Source organism: Cydia splendana, chromosome 9 (genome assembly GCF_910591565.1).
Source record: "Cydia splendana chromosome 9, ilCydSple1.2, whole genome shotgun sequence".
NCBI classification, from domain to species: Eukaryota; Metazoa; Arthropoda; class Insecta; order Lepidoptera; family Tortricidae; genus Cydia; species Cydia splendana.
The window spans coordinates 6,918,096-6,931,928 of record NC_085968.1 but is presented as its reverse complement, the minus strand read 5'-3'; the positions used below and the strand labels follow the sequence as shown (position 1 = coordinate 6,931,928).

The 13,833-nt window shown below is 38.2% G+C and overlaps 3 protein-coding genes across 4 annotated transcripts; 1 reads left to right on the top strand and 2 right to left on the bottom strand.

Annotated features, from left to right (window-relative positions):
* The first annotated feature begins 19 nt into the window (after positions 1-19).
* On the top strand, positions 20-975 carry LOC134793481 (uncharacterized). 2 transcript variants are annotated; one of them, XM_063765065.1, is made up of 2 exons: positions 20-37; positions 134-975. In XM_063765065.1, the coding sequence occupies exon 2, from the start codon at positions 163-165 to the stop codon at positions 940-942; it is 780 nt and encodes a 259-aa protein (XP_063621135.1). In that variant the 5' UTR covers positions 20-37; positions 134-162; the 3' UTR covers positions 943-975. The 2 variants fall into 2 exon arrangements, with proteins under 2 accessions (XP_063621135.1, XP_063621134.1); XM_063765064.1 differs by having other exon boundaries at positions 27-44.
* A 677-nt stretch (positions 976-1,652) lies between these two features.
* LOC134793484 (uncharacterized) lies at positions 1,653-3,458 on the bottom strand. Its single transcript, XM_063765068.1, has 3 exons — positions 3,321-3,458; positions 2,338-2,365; positions 1,653-1,922 (listed from the first exon to the last, which is right to left on the bottom strand). The coding sequence occupies exons 1-3, from the start codon at positions 3,393-3,395 to the stop codon at positions 1,750-1,752; spliced, it is 276 nt and encodes a 91-aa protein (XP_063621138.1). The 5' UTR covers positions 3,396-3,458; the 3' UTR covers positions 1,653-1,749.
* Positions 3,459-6,215: 2,757 nt separating this feature from the next.
* On the bottom strand, positions 6,216-9,925 carry LOC134793482 (zinc finger matrin-type protein 2). Its single transcript, XM_063765066.1, has 4 exons — positions 9,753-9,925; positions 8,666-8,907; positions 7,768-7,920; positions 6,216-6,323 (listed from the first exon to the last, which is right to left on the bottom strand). Exons 1-4 carry the CDS (start codon positions 9,865-9,867, stop codon positions 6,234-6,236), a joined length of 600 nt encoding a protein of 199 aa, XP_063621136.1. The 5' UTR covers positions 9,868-9,925; the 3' UTR covers positions 6,216-6,233.
* Positions 9,926-13,833: the final 3,908 nt, after the last annotated feature.

Sequence of the window (13,833 nt, the reverse complement as noted above, 5' to 3'; positions counted from 1 at the left end):
TCGACATCCATGTTTTCTACATTTGAAGTCGCTGCAAGCTGCAAGTAAGTATGCAATGCACTACTATAGATAGTAAACCTATGCACTAATTTTCGTAGTTAAAATTAATTAATGAATTGTATTTCGTTTACAGCTGGGTTTTGAGATATATTTTGATTGGCGATGGATGCTACTGCACAACCTGAAACGGAAAACCCATCAACAGGAAAAAATAACCCACCACCAGAGAAAGAAAACACAACAACAGACAAACAGAATACACCCTCAGATAATAAAAAACCTGTTGACCCCAGACTAAAAGACTGGACCAAGGATGAAATCTATGAGCTTCTGCAAGCAATCAAAGTGTTTGGTTCTCAAAATGATACATGCATATCACAAAGTATCCCAACTAAATCAGCACAGCAAATAAAAGATGCCATTGCATGCTACAAAGAAAGAGCAATCTCTAAACAAAACCCCCTTAGACGAAAAATTTGGAGCACTAAAAAACATGGCAATAGGCCACCTATACCGCTAATTAGTTGGGCCAAGTTTTTACAAGATTCTCTTAACTTTAAAGATCTACATACTGAAACAGCTACTGCTCTCAGAATTATTGCAGAGTTTGACAACATACCCGCAGCTACACACACTGAAAACATAGATTTTAGAAACATATATCATTCTATAGCTAATGCCATGGAGGGTAAGGCATTAGAGGACAATGGGCCAATGGTTACCATTCTCAACAAATGTATTGTTGATACTGCTTTAACCAGCAAAGCATTCATGCGTTTAGGAACATTGCAAAATATTGTTGAATTGATTGACATGTCTGACAAACCATGTGTGTTACCGAGGCCCACAGACAATTTTGAATTGGCTACCTTGAGGCATTTGGCATCACAAAGAACATACAATCCTCTAGGCATCCCTGAGCAATATCTCAAGCCAAATTAATTTAATTAAGGTGTAAAAGAACATATAATAAAACTGTTTATTAATTTATATGTTTTTATTACAATGGCTTTAACATTTTGAGGCATAAAACCCCATAACCTTACACATATACATAGACATGGAATAATAAGTTTAACATTATTTGGTAACTATTGTGCGCATTATTGAGATCGAATGGGGTGCCTACTTTTAAAAGTTTGAAATTTGTCCAAAAATAGTTCATATTGTTTGAGAGAAGCTGCTGACCAGAAACTTTAAATTCACTTTTTGCTTATTACTTTTTACTTAATTTACAATTTTATTAAGAAAGCATGCAACTGTCAACTCTATACAATTACTCCACCAAAGTAACTTTCTACAGTTAGGTACAGACTTAAATTGCTAAGCCATTTATGGCTTAAGCTAATTTTTTTTCAATACATATTCTAAAATTGTCCATAATTATGTTAACCAAATCCTCAATGGCTCAACGATTACAGTCCTTGACAGTAGGTATCTATAATGAAAACAAGATACGTCCAGATAAAGCGAACGCGCCCCGAATAAGGTACTTGCACCAAAAAAGAACATCGTAATTTTTAATTTTTCATATATTTAATTTGAACTTGCAGTTTTGGTACTAGCGAATATGGACGCAAAATTTAAATTCATTCACACTTAGAAAAGTATGGAATTTTGGAAGAAGGCATGCTTACGAACCGGGCCTTCTTTGACGCAGGTACCTGTCTACATGTGTAACTGCTCGAGTGCATTACATAGTACCCAATGCGCGAATCGGACGCGCTATTACAGAAAGTTAAAGAGGTTTTAAGAGTTGAGCCACTCCACAAAACGCGAGAACAGCTTGACGGCTATCTTGACCACTCTGTCCCAGAAACCGGGCTCCTCGGGCTCTTGTTGCTGCGGCGAACTCAGGTCCTCGTCGTCGAAGGATTCCACTTGCCGCTTTTCGCGGAATATAGTGCTCAATGGTGCGTCATCTGGAAATAATATGTTAGGCGTTGGTCAACACACTATAGTCCAGTTCATAATCTTTTAGCGATCAGGGACCACTCTTAAAAACAATATAGCCAAGGACCGCCAACTGTTTGTATGTGAAAGTCTATAACGAATAGTCAATAAAGATATGTTCTATCTATTAAATCGCAGACAACTTTAGTTACTCTTAGGTACTCTTGTGGATCACCGGTTGAGAACCACTGCTATAATAGTGTTATAAGATAAGCATTTAAAAGAATGTAAACAAACAAGACCACATACGGTACTTTTAGTTTGTGATTAGTGATTACATTGAGTGAATGTTTTATGAATAAAAGTTAAAAATACGCCGCCCTGCCTTTCAAAGCTTTTACGAAAATAAAACTCTTAAAAATTGTTTTATTTGCTAGTACTCACTTGTTAATTCAGTGTCCGGAATTGCGATCTGAAAATAAAACGATTTAGTTAATTGATGCAGATTAAGCCAGTAGATAACTACCTTAGTAATGACACACTATGTTACCGTTTCCGCTGTGACCTAAGATGAATTAAGTTGAAGCAATATACGATTTTGTACTGTTCTCGATAAGGTGCAAAATCAAATGACCGCGCCGTAATAATGTGGTAGAGCTAATTATTATCCCATAGAGCTATTGCTTTTAGCATTGGATTATTTAGTACAGCTAGTAAAATCTTCACGGAAGAAAAACTATTCTAAAATATTTTTGTTAATGTCCTCATTATAAATTCATTCGCACTACTATCCGTCGCACGACGAGACGATGTTGATGAGCCCATACTCGATTCTTATGTCTATATTGTATATGTCATGTGGATATCTTACATATACCTACATATGCTGCTGACCGTACCTTAGATCCTTTCTCCTCTTTTCAATAAACCGGTATTATGTCCAATTACGAATGTACATATTTTCAAAATACTTATTGTTATTTCTTAAATAGGTACCTATTACTTTCCTGTGGCGGCGTGTCCATAAAAGCCGATTCTCACCGGCTTGCCTGTTTTTAGACGTTTGAGCAGAGTTGTAAAGGAAATATGTAAGCCAAATTAGCCCCGGCTTGCCTATGGATATGTTTGACGCGCCGCCACTGTACTTACCTACATTTTATTTATCCTAGACAAACCTACTCATGCAGATCAATTACTTTTGAATTTCATAAAATTTATGATTCAATTGGATTTTTTTTTCACACTCGGTAGCATTGGTTTGTTTGCCTCTAGTGCCGTGAAACCTTCGCATCGCTCCAGATTCTGCTTTTTGAACTACTCTCCGCTGGTGGTTCAGTTTTGAATTGTCCTTAAGGAACAGGACGGACATTTTTTTTACACTATTTACCGACGAATTTCTTACGAAAATAATCTTATTATCTACTCACTTGGTACCCATCTGCACATATCGAGCAGACCGCCACCAGCGCAGCGATCACAGCGACCACAACGATGGTTCTCATGTCGAGGCAATTACCACATTACGTCCCCATGACTGTGAATTTGCGTTTTATACAAGGGCGTGGTTTCAGCTCGCTTGCGCGGGAAATCATGGCTTACCGAGAATACGCCACGGTAATTATAGTTTGTCGGTATTTTGTACATCTTTACCATGTTATAAAGTCAGCGATAGGTACTGAATTTATCTAAAAACAAATGGCAATTACTTATAACACCTTTTTTTCGACGTTTTATATAAGTACCTACCGTATTTGGGAAAGACTTAAGTGTAAGTTAGGTTACCTACACAAGCAGAAAAACATAAATTGTCTTTTTGGTCCAGAAAATTAAGGGTAATAGGTATAGCAAGCTGCAGAGATAATTGAACCCCCCTACATAATTAAGCTTGTTTCCAGAGGGGGTCAGTTAGTAGGTTCCGTTTCGATTTGACTAAGTTAATCTTAAAATCTTCATACGACATAATGTAGCCAAGATACTGAACTTTTATATGCATATCCAACACACTTACCTAAAGGGTCAACTTACCCATAGGCTGCGGTGGCCGCGTTAACATCAGGCGGAAGCGGTGCGCTTGTTTGCCACCGTCGTGGTATATTAAAAAAAAACATTCTGGGGTTCGGGATTTCAACACATTTTTTGTCGGCCTGATTTTATTTTGGTACCATCGCTCACACTGTTAACTCGGGTCTCTATTGTTTCCCAAATAGTTTTAATGTATCGTTTGTCCGAATTTTCGTTAGTCATAATTGTTTTTTCTCAGAAACGCGTAACTTTTCAGGATTGCCTTAAAACAAACCTAACCTAACCTCTATCTACAGAATAACCTTACGAAAGTCCGGAAAAGTTAACGGTTTCAGTTTTATGACTAACGATATTGACAAACAATAGATACATTATGACTTAAAACTTTATGGGAAACAAAGGGACCCCTGTTAACTCTACATCGGTGGACCTTATGCCTTTTGTAATAAGGTCCACCAATGTACATTTAGGAGTGTTGCTGTTTGTACAAGCAGTGACATTAGGTATTTATGTACTAGTTTCTGATACATACTCGTACTAGCATTATGTATTCTCATTTGTCCCCGCCGATGGGACTGGGATGGGCAGATGGGAGTATGGGCATTCATATAATATACCTACCTACATAAATCATTTGCATTTGTGCCCAACTCATATTTTGTATAGCGGTGGTCACGTGCATGGGGCGGGACAAACGGGAGTACCCATGGAGATTTAGATTTCTATGGATCTGATATCGAGATAAAGCAGCATTTCCGCTCTACAAACCGTCTATGCACAATCGCAGCATGCAAACATTCATGTATCCTCCTATCGAGCGACCTTGTCGATTCAGTGTTCCGCATGAAAGCACCCGCACAATCGAGGGATAGTAGTCATCGCCGGTGGAACTGACACGTAATAAACATTATGACATGCGATTTTGTGGTTCAGGTTCAAGGGTACAGTCGTCCGCAATTATCTCATATGACGAAGCGCGTGAGATTTAAGACACACCCTTACTGCTCTGAAGATAAGGAAGAGTACCTAAGATTTATTTTGCGCTCAGTTGCTGAGGACTGTACGTGCGAGATGTTCTACTTTGTATATAGGGATTTATTCGTAAAGCGTAAGGTTTCTTTTCCATCAGAGCTCTTAGGGTTCCCCCACATATGTCGATGCGGAATCACTTTTGCGGAATGCGCGTTGATATATCTGGAGAGCTCATTTATTATGTAGATTTAACGTAGCGCAGTTTTGCTCTATTAGAAAATACAGCCTAACGAGCACTGTTGAAGTGTTTATTCAGAATAAAATAAAACCAGGACGTTTAAGGTGGTTGCTCTCAGGTCAATAGCTTTATTTTCACATAGGTAGATGTAGGCACTTGTTTCGCCGCCGTAGTAAATTGATTTAGGTAACTGTTATTTAGAATTACCCTAAAAAACCTTAAATAAAATAATTTAAAATAAAAATTCAAATATCGACTTTCTTGTCAACATCGGGTTCTAAGATGGTTCAACAGAAATAAAACAACTCTTATTCTTATTAACTTACTCAATATAATTATTAAAGCTACAATTATATCTATGAAGTAAAATCTAAGATCCATAAAAATATTTATACAAATTAAACTCCACCACTTTATGATAAAGTACATGGTAGTTACTTTAAGGCAAATGCATTTTGTACCTTACGTGGCGTGGTTGGTGATTAGATTATTACAATAATGTAATAATTGTATATCTAGCTTTAAATGGACATTGACAAGACAACGTAAAGCTGTAAGAACAAACGTGTCCCTGATGAGTTTTACTGCTAAAGATGGCTTTGTACGGCGCCATGTTTTTTGGTAACTGAAATATCAACATCAATTTTTGACAACCAGAGTTACCGCATAATGTTCGGAGTTGTACAGCGCCATCTACATTGGCTGTCAAATTTAAAGCATGAACTTATCTTACACTTTACACATCTGGTACAACCAATAAATCTTTGATTAGTGATTACAAATGTTACAGAGAGTATCATATCCGCGTCTGTTTTTAGGAGACAGATCCTATACTCCGAGTTGTTGTGACATCAATATTATTTAATATTTATTGACATTATTTATTTAACACATCACTTAATAATAGTTCTTTATTTACAGGTAAACCCATTTCAATATCCGATGGAACGCACACGGCGATACGGTAACCGAGTATAAAAGTGGTTGTAGAAGTATAAAATGCGCTTATGTGTGGTTGGTTACCTCGCGGTCTTATTATAGCGGTATTATACACTTCATAAAGCAAAGTCTGTGTGTGTTGGTGTAAGTCTTTCAGCATGTGATGGCACTATTTCTTAGATCCGCCAAAGCCGGAGAAGCCCATGATCTGGGCGAGCTCGGACTGCGCGGGGGTCTCCTCCTCTGGCTCGTCACCCTCCTGGAATTTAAATTTCTCTGATTAAATGCTTTATCTATTAAACTTGTTTCGAAAAGTGGTGTGCAAAGATGGTCGATATTATACCATCTTACGCTTCTCAAGTGGTAATAAAGGGACCATTAATCAGAAGGCCTATTGCTACGTAGGCAGCACATTGCTATAGATCAGGGGTCTCCAAACCTCGGCCCGCGACGCGTTCCAATCCGGCCCGCCGACACCCAAAGCAAGGAGCCAGGCTCCAGGGGTTCAGCCCTAACAGCAGCAACCAGACCCCCGCCCGGCGCTTTTGGTTTGGAGAAAACAGTTTGGAGACCCCTGCTATAGAGCTAGAGAATTTGACCTAGTGTAGACTAGAGATGCAACGGATAGTTGTTTGGCCGGATACCGGATTTTCGGCCTGACCATAGGCCGAATATTCGGTATCCGGCCGCCGAATATCGGCCGGCGGAACTATACCTACTTTTCGGTTTTTCAGGTGCGCATTATGCAGGTTTTGACCTGTTTCGTAGTGAACGTTCGCGCGTACTCATTTCTAGGTTCGAAATGAGTGTACATGCAAGTGATTGGAATGTTTAAATTGATTTAATATTATAAACGAGTACGATTATAACCGTGACTGTTTCTTATTCCAATTTTGTTTACTCCGAAATCAAGCAGTGTTACTATCCGGTATCCGCCGTCTCATACCTCGCGTTCATTTTTTTTTTTTTCTTTTTCAACGTAAATCTGCAATCGGCTGTTCTAGCCATAATCAGATGGTTTGTTTTTTTTTTTTATGTTGTTATGTAGGGTGGTGTTCCACTGAGCACCATCACCAGTTTACGTGGGGGCTTATTGTCTCTGGTCTAGCCCTAGGATGTGCCATCTTTTTAGCCTCGGTGTGTAGTCTTGTTCGTTTAACAGGTTCAACAGGCGTTCATTTGAATTAATATTATTTATTATTAAAGGTAAAGCCATGATGTGAGGTTTATACTACATTGCCAAAAAATAAATCAACAATACTCATAATATTGTGTCCCAATCTCTGGCCTTATCCCTTGATAAGGTCAAAAAATGAAAAGGAGTGCTTATCTACCTGCAGCTGCCGCTTATTGTCGCGACGGCGCTCACGGCGCAACTACTTGCCGAGCGCCTCAGCTGTCCAGTTCATATTCTACCTCATCTATTTTGTTGTGTTCTAGTGTTCCATACATTCCGGCACGGCAAGTTAAATAAATAAAGCTTGTAAAAAGACTATGAAGAGGTTATGTACCTGCAGCTTGCGCTTCTTGTCGCGGCGCAGCTCCTTGACGCGCGCCTCCTCCTCGGCCGCCTCGCGCAGCCGGCTGTCCAGTTCGTATTCTTCCTCTCGTCTAGTTTGTTGTGTTCTAGTGTTCCATACATTCCGCCACAGCAAGTTAAATATAGCTTGTATATGTATAAAGACTATAAAGAGGTTATGTACCTGCAGCTTGCGCTTCTTATCGCGGCGGCGCTCGCGGCGCAGCTCCTTGACGCGCGCCTCCTCCTCGGCCGCCTCGCGCAGCCGGCTGTCCAGTTCGTATTCCCGGATCCTCTCTTCTAGTTTGCGTTTGTTGGTTGCGAATCTTGCTTTCACCTGAAATGTTTGCAGTTATAAAAAGCTGTTGGGATTGATTTGACTTATTATGGCCTTTTATGTCAGCTGGTGTATTTAGGATACACATGAATTATTATTAGCAGTTGCTGTATTTTTGAATCATTATAACAACTAAAGTGTCATTCTATGGAACTTGCTAACTATGTAAACAAACCGCCATATTAAACTTGTCTCTGAATGATGAATTTACTAGTGACTTTTGTTTAGATAGTTAGCAAGTTCCATAGAATGACACTTTAGACTAGATCTTGCCTTTATAATGATATAACTTTACTTTTACATCTTCACATTATAATAAAATAAACAATTCATTATTTGTCCATTAGCATTGTCTTATGATTTACTTGAGCAGGCATGTTATGTGACAATAAGAGTATTAGGTTCCAATGTATAAGGTGAGAAATGCTAAAATATAATTAGATGGACTGCATAAAGGACTAGTATATGAATAAGTAGAATAGAAAAAGGTAAGTGAGAAGACAAGTGCCAAAGAGGTACGGAGGAATGGATGTTTTGTCAATCAGATAAGGTATATTTGGGTAATTTTGGAAATTGGGTATTCCCAAAAATCACTTAAAAATTACTCATATTCCATCATAATAAGAATACCCTTTTGGAATTATCCACCACTTTCTTCTTGTTTTTACCTTTCGGAATTACGCGAATACACCTTACATGAAGTATCTGGAAAATGGTGTGTGGTTTGGGGTACATTACAAATTACCTGGTCCAGTGAGCTCCTCTCAATCTTCATGGACATGCCAAGATTCCGCTGGTGCTTCTTGCCATTGATGTGGTCCAGGAAGTTGATGGAGTCCTTGACCACACAGTCACAGACATTGCAGTAGTAACCGCCCGACTGGGAGGTGGGGGTGTTCTTTGTGATGACAACACTCTTGCCCAATTTTGAGTCTAAGTCTACTTTGTATTCACGCTGCTTGAGGAGCTCCCTTTTAACTGGAGGTGCTGAAAGTTTGAGATTCATAGATAAATATCCTATATATAGAGGCAATCAGTTGAGAAGGAGGCTGGCTCAACTGGACTCGGCTGGAAAGAGCTGGAAGTAGCTGCTCAAGATTGCGACAAATGGAGGATTCTTCTGCGAGCCCTATGTCCCTAATGAGGGATAACAGGAATGCATCATCATCAGATAAATATCCTGGTGTATAGTTTTTCTATGTTTACGATTCTATTGAGGTGTGCAATAGGTAATTAATACATATATTTTATTTTTTAGTCATAACAAATTGGTATGATCAATTAATCACACAATTTAGTAGAATCCTATCCCTTTTAATTAAGGGATACTTTCCTGCTAACTTCTGTGTAAATATAAGGAGATCATCAGATCTTATTGCAGATTGGTATGGTATACCATTCTAGCACAGGCGCAACCTTGCTATTTGAAACAATAATTCAAACAAGCTGAATTCAACACTGTTTGATATATAGAATTCCTATGGACAACTTCTGGTTCCATATTATGGATGGTAAACAATTGATTTTGTCATTACATTTACATACTTATTAAGCTTATAGCTTGAAATACTATTATTTATTTAATACTACATATGTGGTTGCTAACAAGACTACATCGTTCACAGCATGGGAACAAAAGCAAGTTGAATAAAAGCTTGTAAAAAAGAAACATGGTATCAATATGACTTATTAAAGCCCTAGAATGTGAAGCAGCTGGGTGAATACTGGATAATGTGCCTTTTATCAGTCAGCCATATACATTTTCAGGTCTACAATGTGCTTCTACACACTATCAATACCAGTGTTATTAAAAATAAACTAAGTTTCAGTACCTTTCTTTTTAGAACGCTCCTCTTCCTCTAGCTCCGCTTTCAACCTTTCTGAAGCGATCTTCTCGAACTCATCCTTGTCCCACTTTCTACGGTGGTCGTCAGGTCTCATACTCATCTTGAAGCTCTGTTTGGAATAAACACGGTTTCTAAATGGAAGTATCTAGGATTAATAAAATATCACAACAAAACGAGGTATATTATGGGTATATTCGACGAACACCCTCGACAGCTCGACTGTACCACAGATAGAATAAATAAGAACATTGAGACGTTTGTTTGACGTTTAGTGAGTTGCCAGTAGTAAACTTTATTTACCCCTAAAATTAAATGGGCGAACTTCGAACTTCGCATATCGAAATTTATTTAGAGTTGCATCTCATTCGCTCTAAAGGCCCCAGTACACAATGGGCCATCGCCGGTCATTCCAAGGGACGCATTTATGCGTTAGAGGGAGCAAGTGATATTGCTATCTCATTCTACCGCATGGCTGCGTCCCTTGGAGTGGCCGGCAATGGCCCATTGTGTACTGGGGCCTTTAAAGTCGTTTCCTTGGTCCGGTCCGAGGCTTGTTCGATCGTGTGGTGGTCCACCGTACGTTAAATAAGGATGCAGCTAGCCAGAAAGAGATATTTAGACCGGACCAAGGTCGTGGTTCGGTACGCCCGTCTGGACCGGTTTTATACGCCTTCAGAAATAAAAATCTGATGTAATAGATTTTTAGGCAGCCTAATTACATCCGTCCACCATCCGTCTCATCCTTTAGAGTCTTCAGACCGACAGACAGACAGACGATCGAGAGATACGTAGGTAGTTTGTGATCGAGAGTGCGCGGCCCGCGCCCCGAGGGCATCGTATATGCGTTCTCGAGATAGAAGCCGCTGATATACAGACGGATGTACGGACAACCTATGATTAGGTATGGGTTCGGGTACGGAACCTTAAACACTACCTAACTGTAATAAAAATACTCTTACTCGTATGTACCTATAGATCACTTGCCGCATTTAGATTAAGAATATACTTATTATGGAAATTGATTCGAAATAATCGAAATTGATAGAAGCACAAAGAGGCAAGTCCTCACAGAATTAAGTATTGCTACAGTCTACAGCGCATTTAGATGACTTCGTTATACGGCCAGGCTATCGATTGCGGCCTCTACTGACTAGAAATAAGCCATTTTACTCCAAGCTAGGTAAAAACTATTAACTTTGTCGTCGAGGTTTCTTTGAAGAAGAATTGCGGTGCAGCGCAATTTCCATATATAAACATCGTGTCGTTGAATATAGTGTTTGTTTAGGATTTTGCTGACGGAACTACCTATTTATTAACTACCATTATTTTGTGCTATTAAAATAAAACATAAAAATATAATACGTATAATAGGTAAGGTAGTTTATTTAATTGTTATTCATACAATTGCTTTACATGTCATTTAGGAGTAATAATGATATATTAATCAGAGTTATATTTATGGCAGGGATTTCCAACTATAGGTACATCGTTTTTTTAGCATTAGAAAAATACTACGCGATCTTGACGTGTCCTAGATATTGGAAAAACTTTTAAAAATAATTCACAGCAAATATTATGTAACAATTAGGTATAAGTATAGCATATATGTTCATTTACATTCTTTTGATTTCAGTTATAGTTCTATTTTTTTTATACGTTTTTATATAAAAATACCTACACCTCAAGATTGCTTTTTCTAATACCGTAAAACGGGGTGAGTAGGTTTTGCGGGGAGAGGTGGGTTATGAATGGGGAGAGAAGGTTTGAGAGGGGGTGGGAAGGGATTTTAAGGCTACTGCTACAAACATAATGTATTCCAATTTAAAATGGAGCTATAGTAATACGCATAATAAAAAAAAATCGATCCAACAATCTTCCAAAATCACCTTTGTATGAAAACCCTGTCACCCCAAATACGAGGCACTACGGGGTGAGGTGGGTTTTCCTCTTTATCGTCAAAGTTATGAAATGGAACTACCCAAAATAAAATAAAAACTAAAATACAAACGTCTGGAACACTTATTATATACACCATTCAGTTTTCATATGTAAAAATAAAATGTTTTCGAGGTTTGAATTTCAGTTTTGACCCTACTCACCCCATTTTAAGGCACTTAAAAAAGACGAGTAGTGCAGTATTTTTTTTATAATTTTACTGGTATCGGTCTATTTTAAATATTATCTCCTACTTTAAAGGTTAGATGGCAGAAGCTTTCGTAAAACCAGTGCTTACTTCATTCTTGGGATTCGGTTGATAGAGGCTGATGCCTTTAGGATGCAGCCGCCAGCCGGGATGGCAGACGCTACGAACGTGACTTTTCGTAGTTTCGAGCGAAAGTTTTATTAATCACGAATCGACTAAATTATTAGAGAAAGGCCTCAAGATTGCTATTCATATTTGTTGGCAATCGTATTATGATCCGAAAAAGCGGTTTTTCAATAGCTCTCGTGGGTGAACGCACAGCACCTAAGTGTAAATAAATGCTCATACATGGGCCATGAAACACCCCTATAAAATGCTTGATTAGATAGTATTCTTCCGTCAGTGTTTCTACACAGTTAACATTTTACTAACAAAGTGTCCATATAAAGTAATTTATATCCGTTCGCAATAAAATAAAATAGAACGAGTAACAGCTAGTTCGCTGCAAATCCGTGATGTAAACGTTTTATAGTAGTTTTAGGGTACGAACGGGAATATTAAATGTAAATCGATGTTATATTGCTCGTAAAATTCTTAAAGGCGTTGTCGTGATTTATAAACACTGATTTCCACTATACTACATATGTGTAGATCTATACATAGGTATCACATCAGTAACAAAAACTAGTTTGATGTATTCAAAAGATACTCAAAAACCCAATACAGCCGTATTAGCGGTCCCCTTTTTAACAAGCTTTTATTAGGTCGACCTGTATGTAAAATATGTAATGGAATCTAAGGTAACTAATTTTTAAATACCTGTCGTTAAATTTAAATAATCACGATTAATTATAGTGTAAATAACATTATTTGCGGTATTTGACACATTATGACTGACGTATATAGAGATGTAACTAACGCAAATCGATTGTCACAGCAAGCGATTACGATTGGATGGCACGTAGACTGAGGTATCGAATTGTGACGTATAATGAATTTTTATTTGAGATTTAAATAAAGCTAGAATTATATGGTTTTCCCGCAAGCTACCGGTCGGTCGGTGTATTAAATACCCACCCATACGACGACCAGACCAGACGAGTAGGTCGCACCCATTGTCAAAATTGAAACTAACTGGGGATCTATTTTAAAGTTTATTTATGTTATTTCTGTGTCAAATTTGTTGTCTGTTAAGTGACGATAAATATATCCATATTTACAGTTAATTATCCACCTTTTCCTTATTTTTATTAAAAGAAAAATGAAAAATTCATATCGATTTACTTAGACGACTACCGATTCATAACGGTGGTGTCCGGCCAACCCTAAAATTAAAAAAAAAAAAGACGTAGAACGTAAACGTTCGCAGTGCAGTTGTTTTCCTTTGTGATTTCGATGTGCAAAACATTTTACGTAGTAAGGTGTATTCGGGTAATACCGAATGTCGGATAATTCCGAAATTCAGATGAAAATCACCCTTAATTCCATCTTAATAAAAGTCTCTTTTCGGAATTATCCGACAGTTTTCGACATTCGGAATTACCCGAGTAAACCCTATTGCTGTTGTGAGTGACAGACGTCAAATACCGCAAATAATGTTATTTACACTATAGCAGTGGCGCTAGTGTGCACGTTGATGGACTCTTAATCACGCTGATTGGTCCCCGCACGCGCACGTGATAAGTAAATCTACCATCATTAGGCACCGTACCCACAGTTGCTCAACATTGCCTACCATGCCCAACATTGTCTGGCTTAAACAAAACGGTGATTCTTTGTAAACATTTGCTTTATATACCTACCGACCGATCCGTCCAGCCCTTACGGCATTATGGAGATTAGAAACACTTATGTTTACTTATGTTCGAAAAACAGTATGTGCTCTTATTCTTCAACCCAGTAATAAATAACCTACCCAACCAC

What these genes read in the sequence shown, in the direction of transcription:
- LOC134793481 (XM_063765065.1), top strand. Translation starts at nt 163, where the DNA reads ATGGATGCTACTGCACAACCTGAAACGGAAAACCCATCAACAGGAAAA.
- LOC134793482 (XM_063765066.1), bottom strand. Translation starts at nt 9,867, where the DNA reads ATGAGTATGAGACCTGACGACCACCGTAGAAAGTGGGACAAGGATGAG. An exon ending in AGAGGAGCTCACTGGACCAG is followed by an intron (nt 7,921 to 8,665) that starts GTAATTTGTAAT and finishes CAAACATTTCAG; the next exon opens with GTGAAAGCAAGATTCGCAAC. An exon ending in ATAAGAAGCGCAAGCTGCAG is followed by an intron (nt 6,324 to 7,767) that starts GTACATAACCTC and finishes TTTAAATTCCAG; the next exon opens with GAGGGTGACGAGCCAGAGGA.
- LOC134793484 (XM_063765068.1), bottom strand. Translation starts at nt 3,395, where the DNA reads ATGAGAACCATCGTTGTGGTCGCTGTGATCGCTGCGCTGGTGGCGGTC. An exon ending in TATGTGCAGATGGGTACCAA is followed by an intron (nt 2,366 to 3,320) that starts GTGAGTAGATAA and finishes TTTTATTTTCAG; the next exon opens with ATCGCAATTCCGGACACTGA. An exon ending in TCCGGACACTGAATTAACAA is followed by an intron (nt 1,923 to 2,337) that starts GTGAGTACTAGC and finishes TATTATTTCCAG; the next exon opens with ATGACGCACCATTGAGCACT.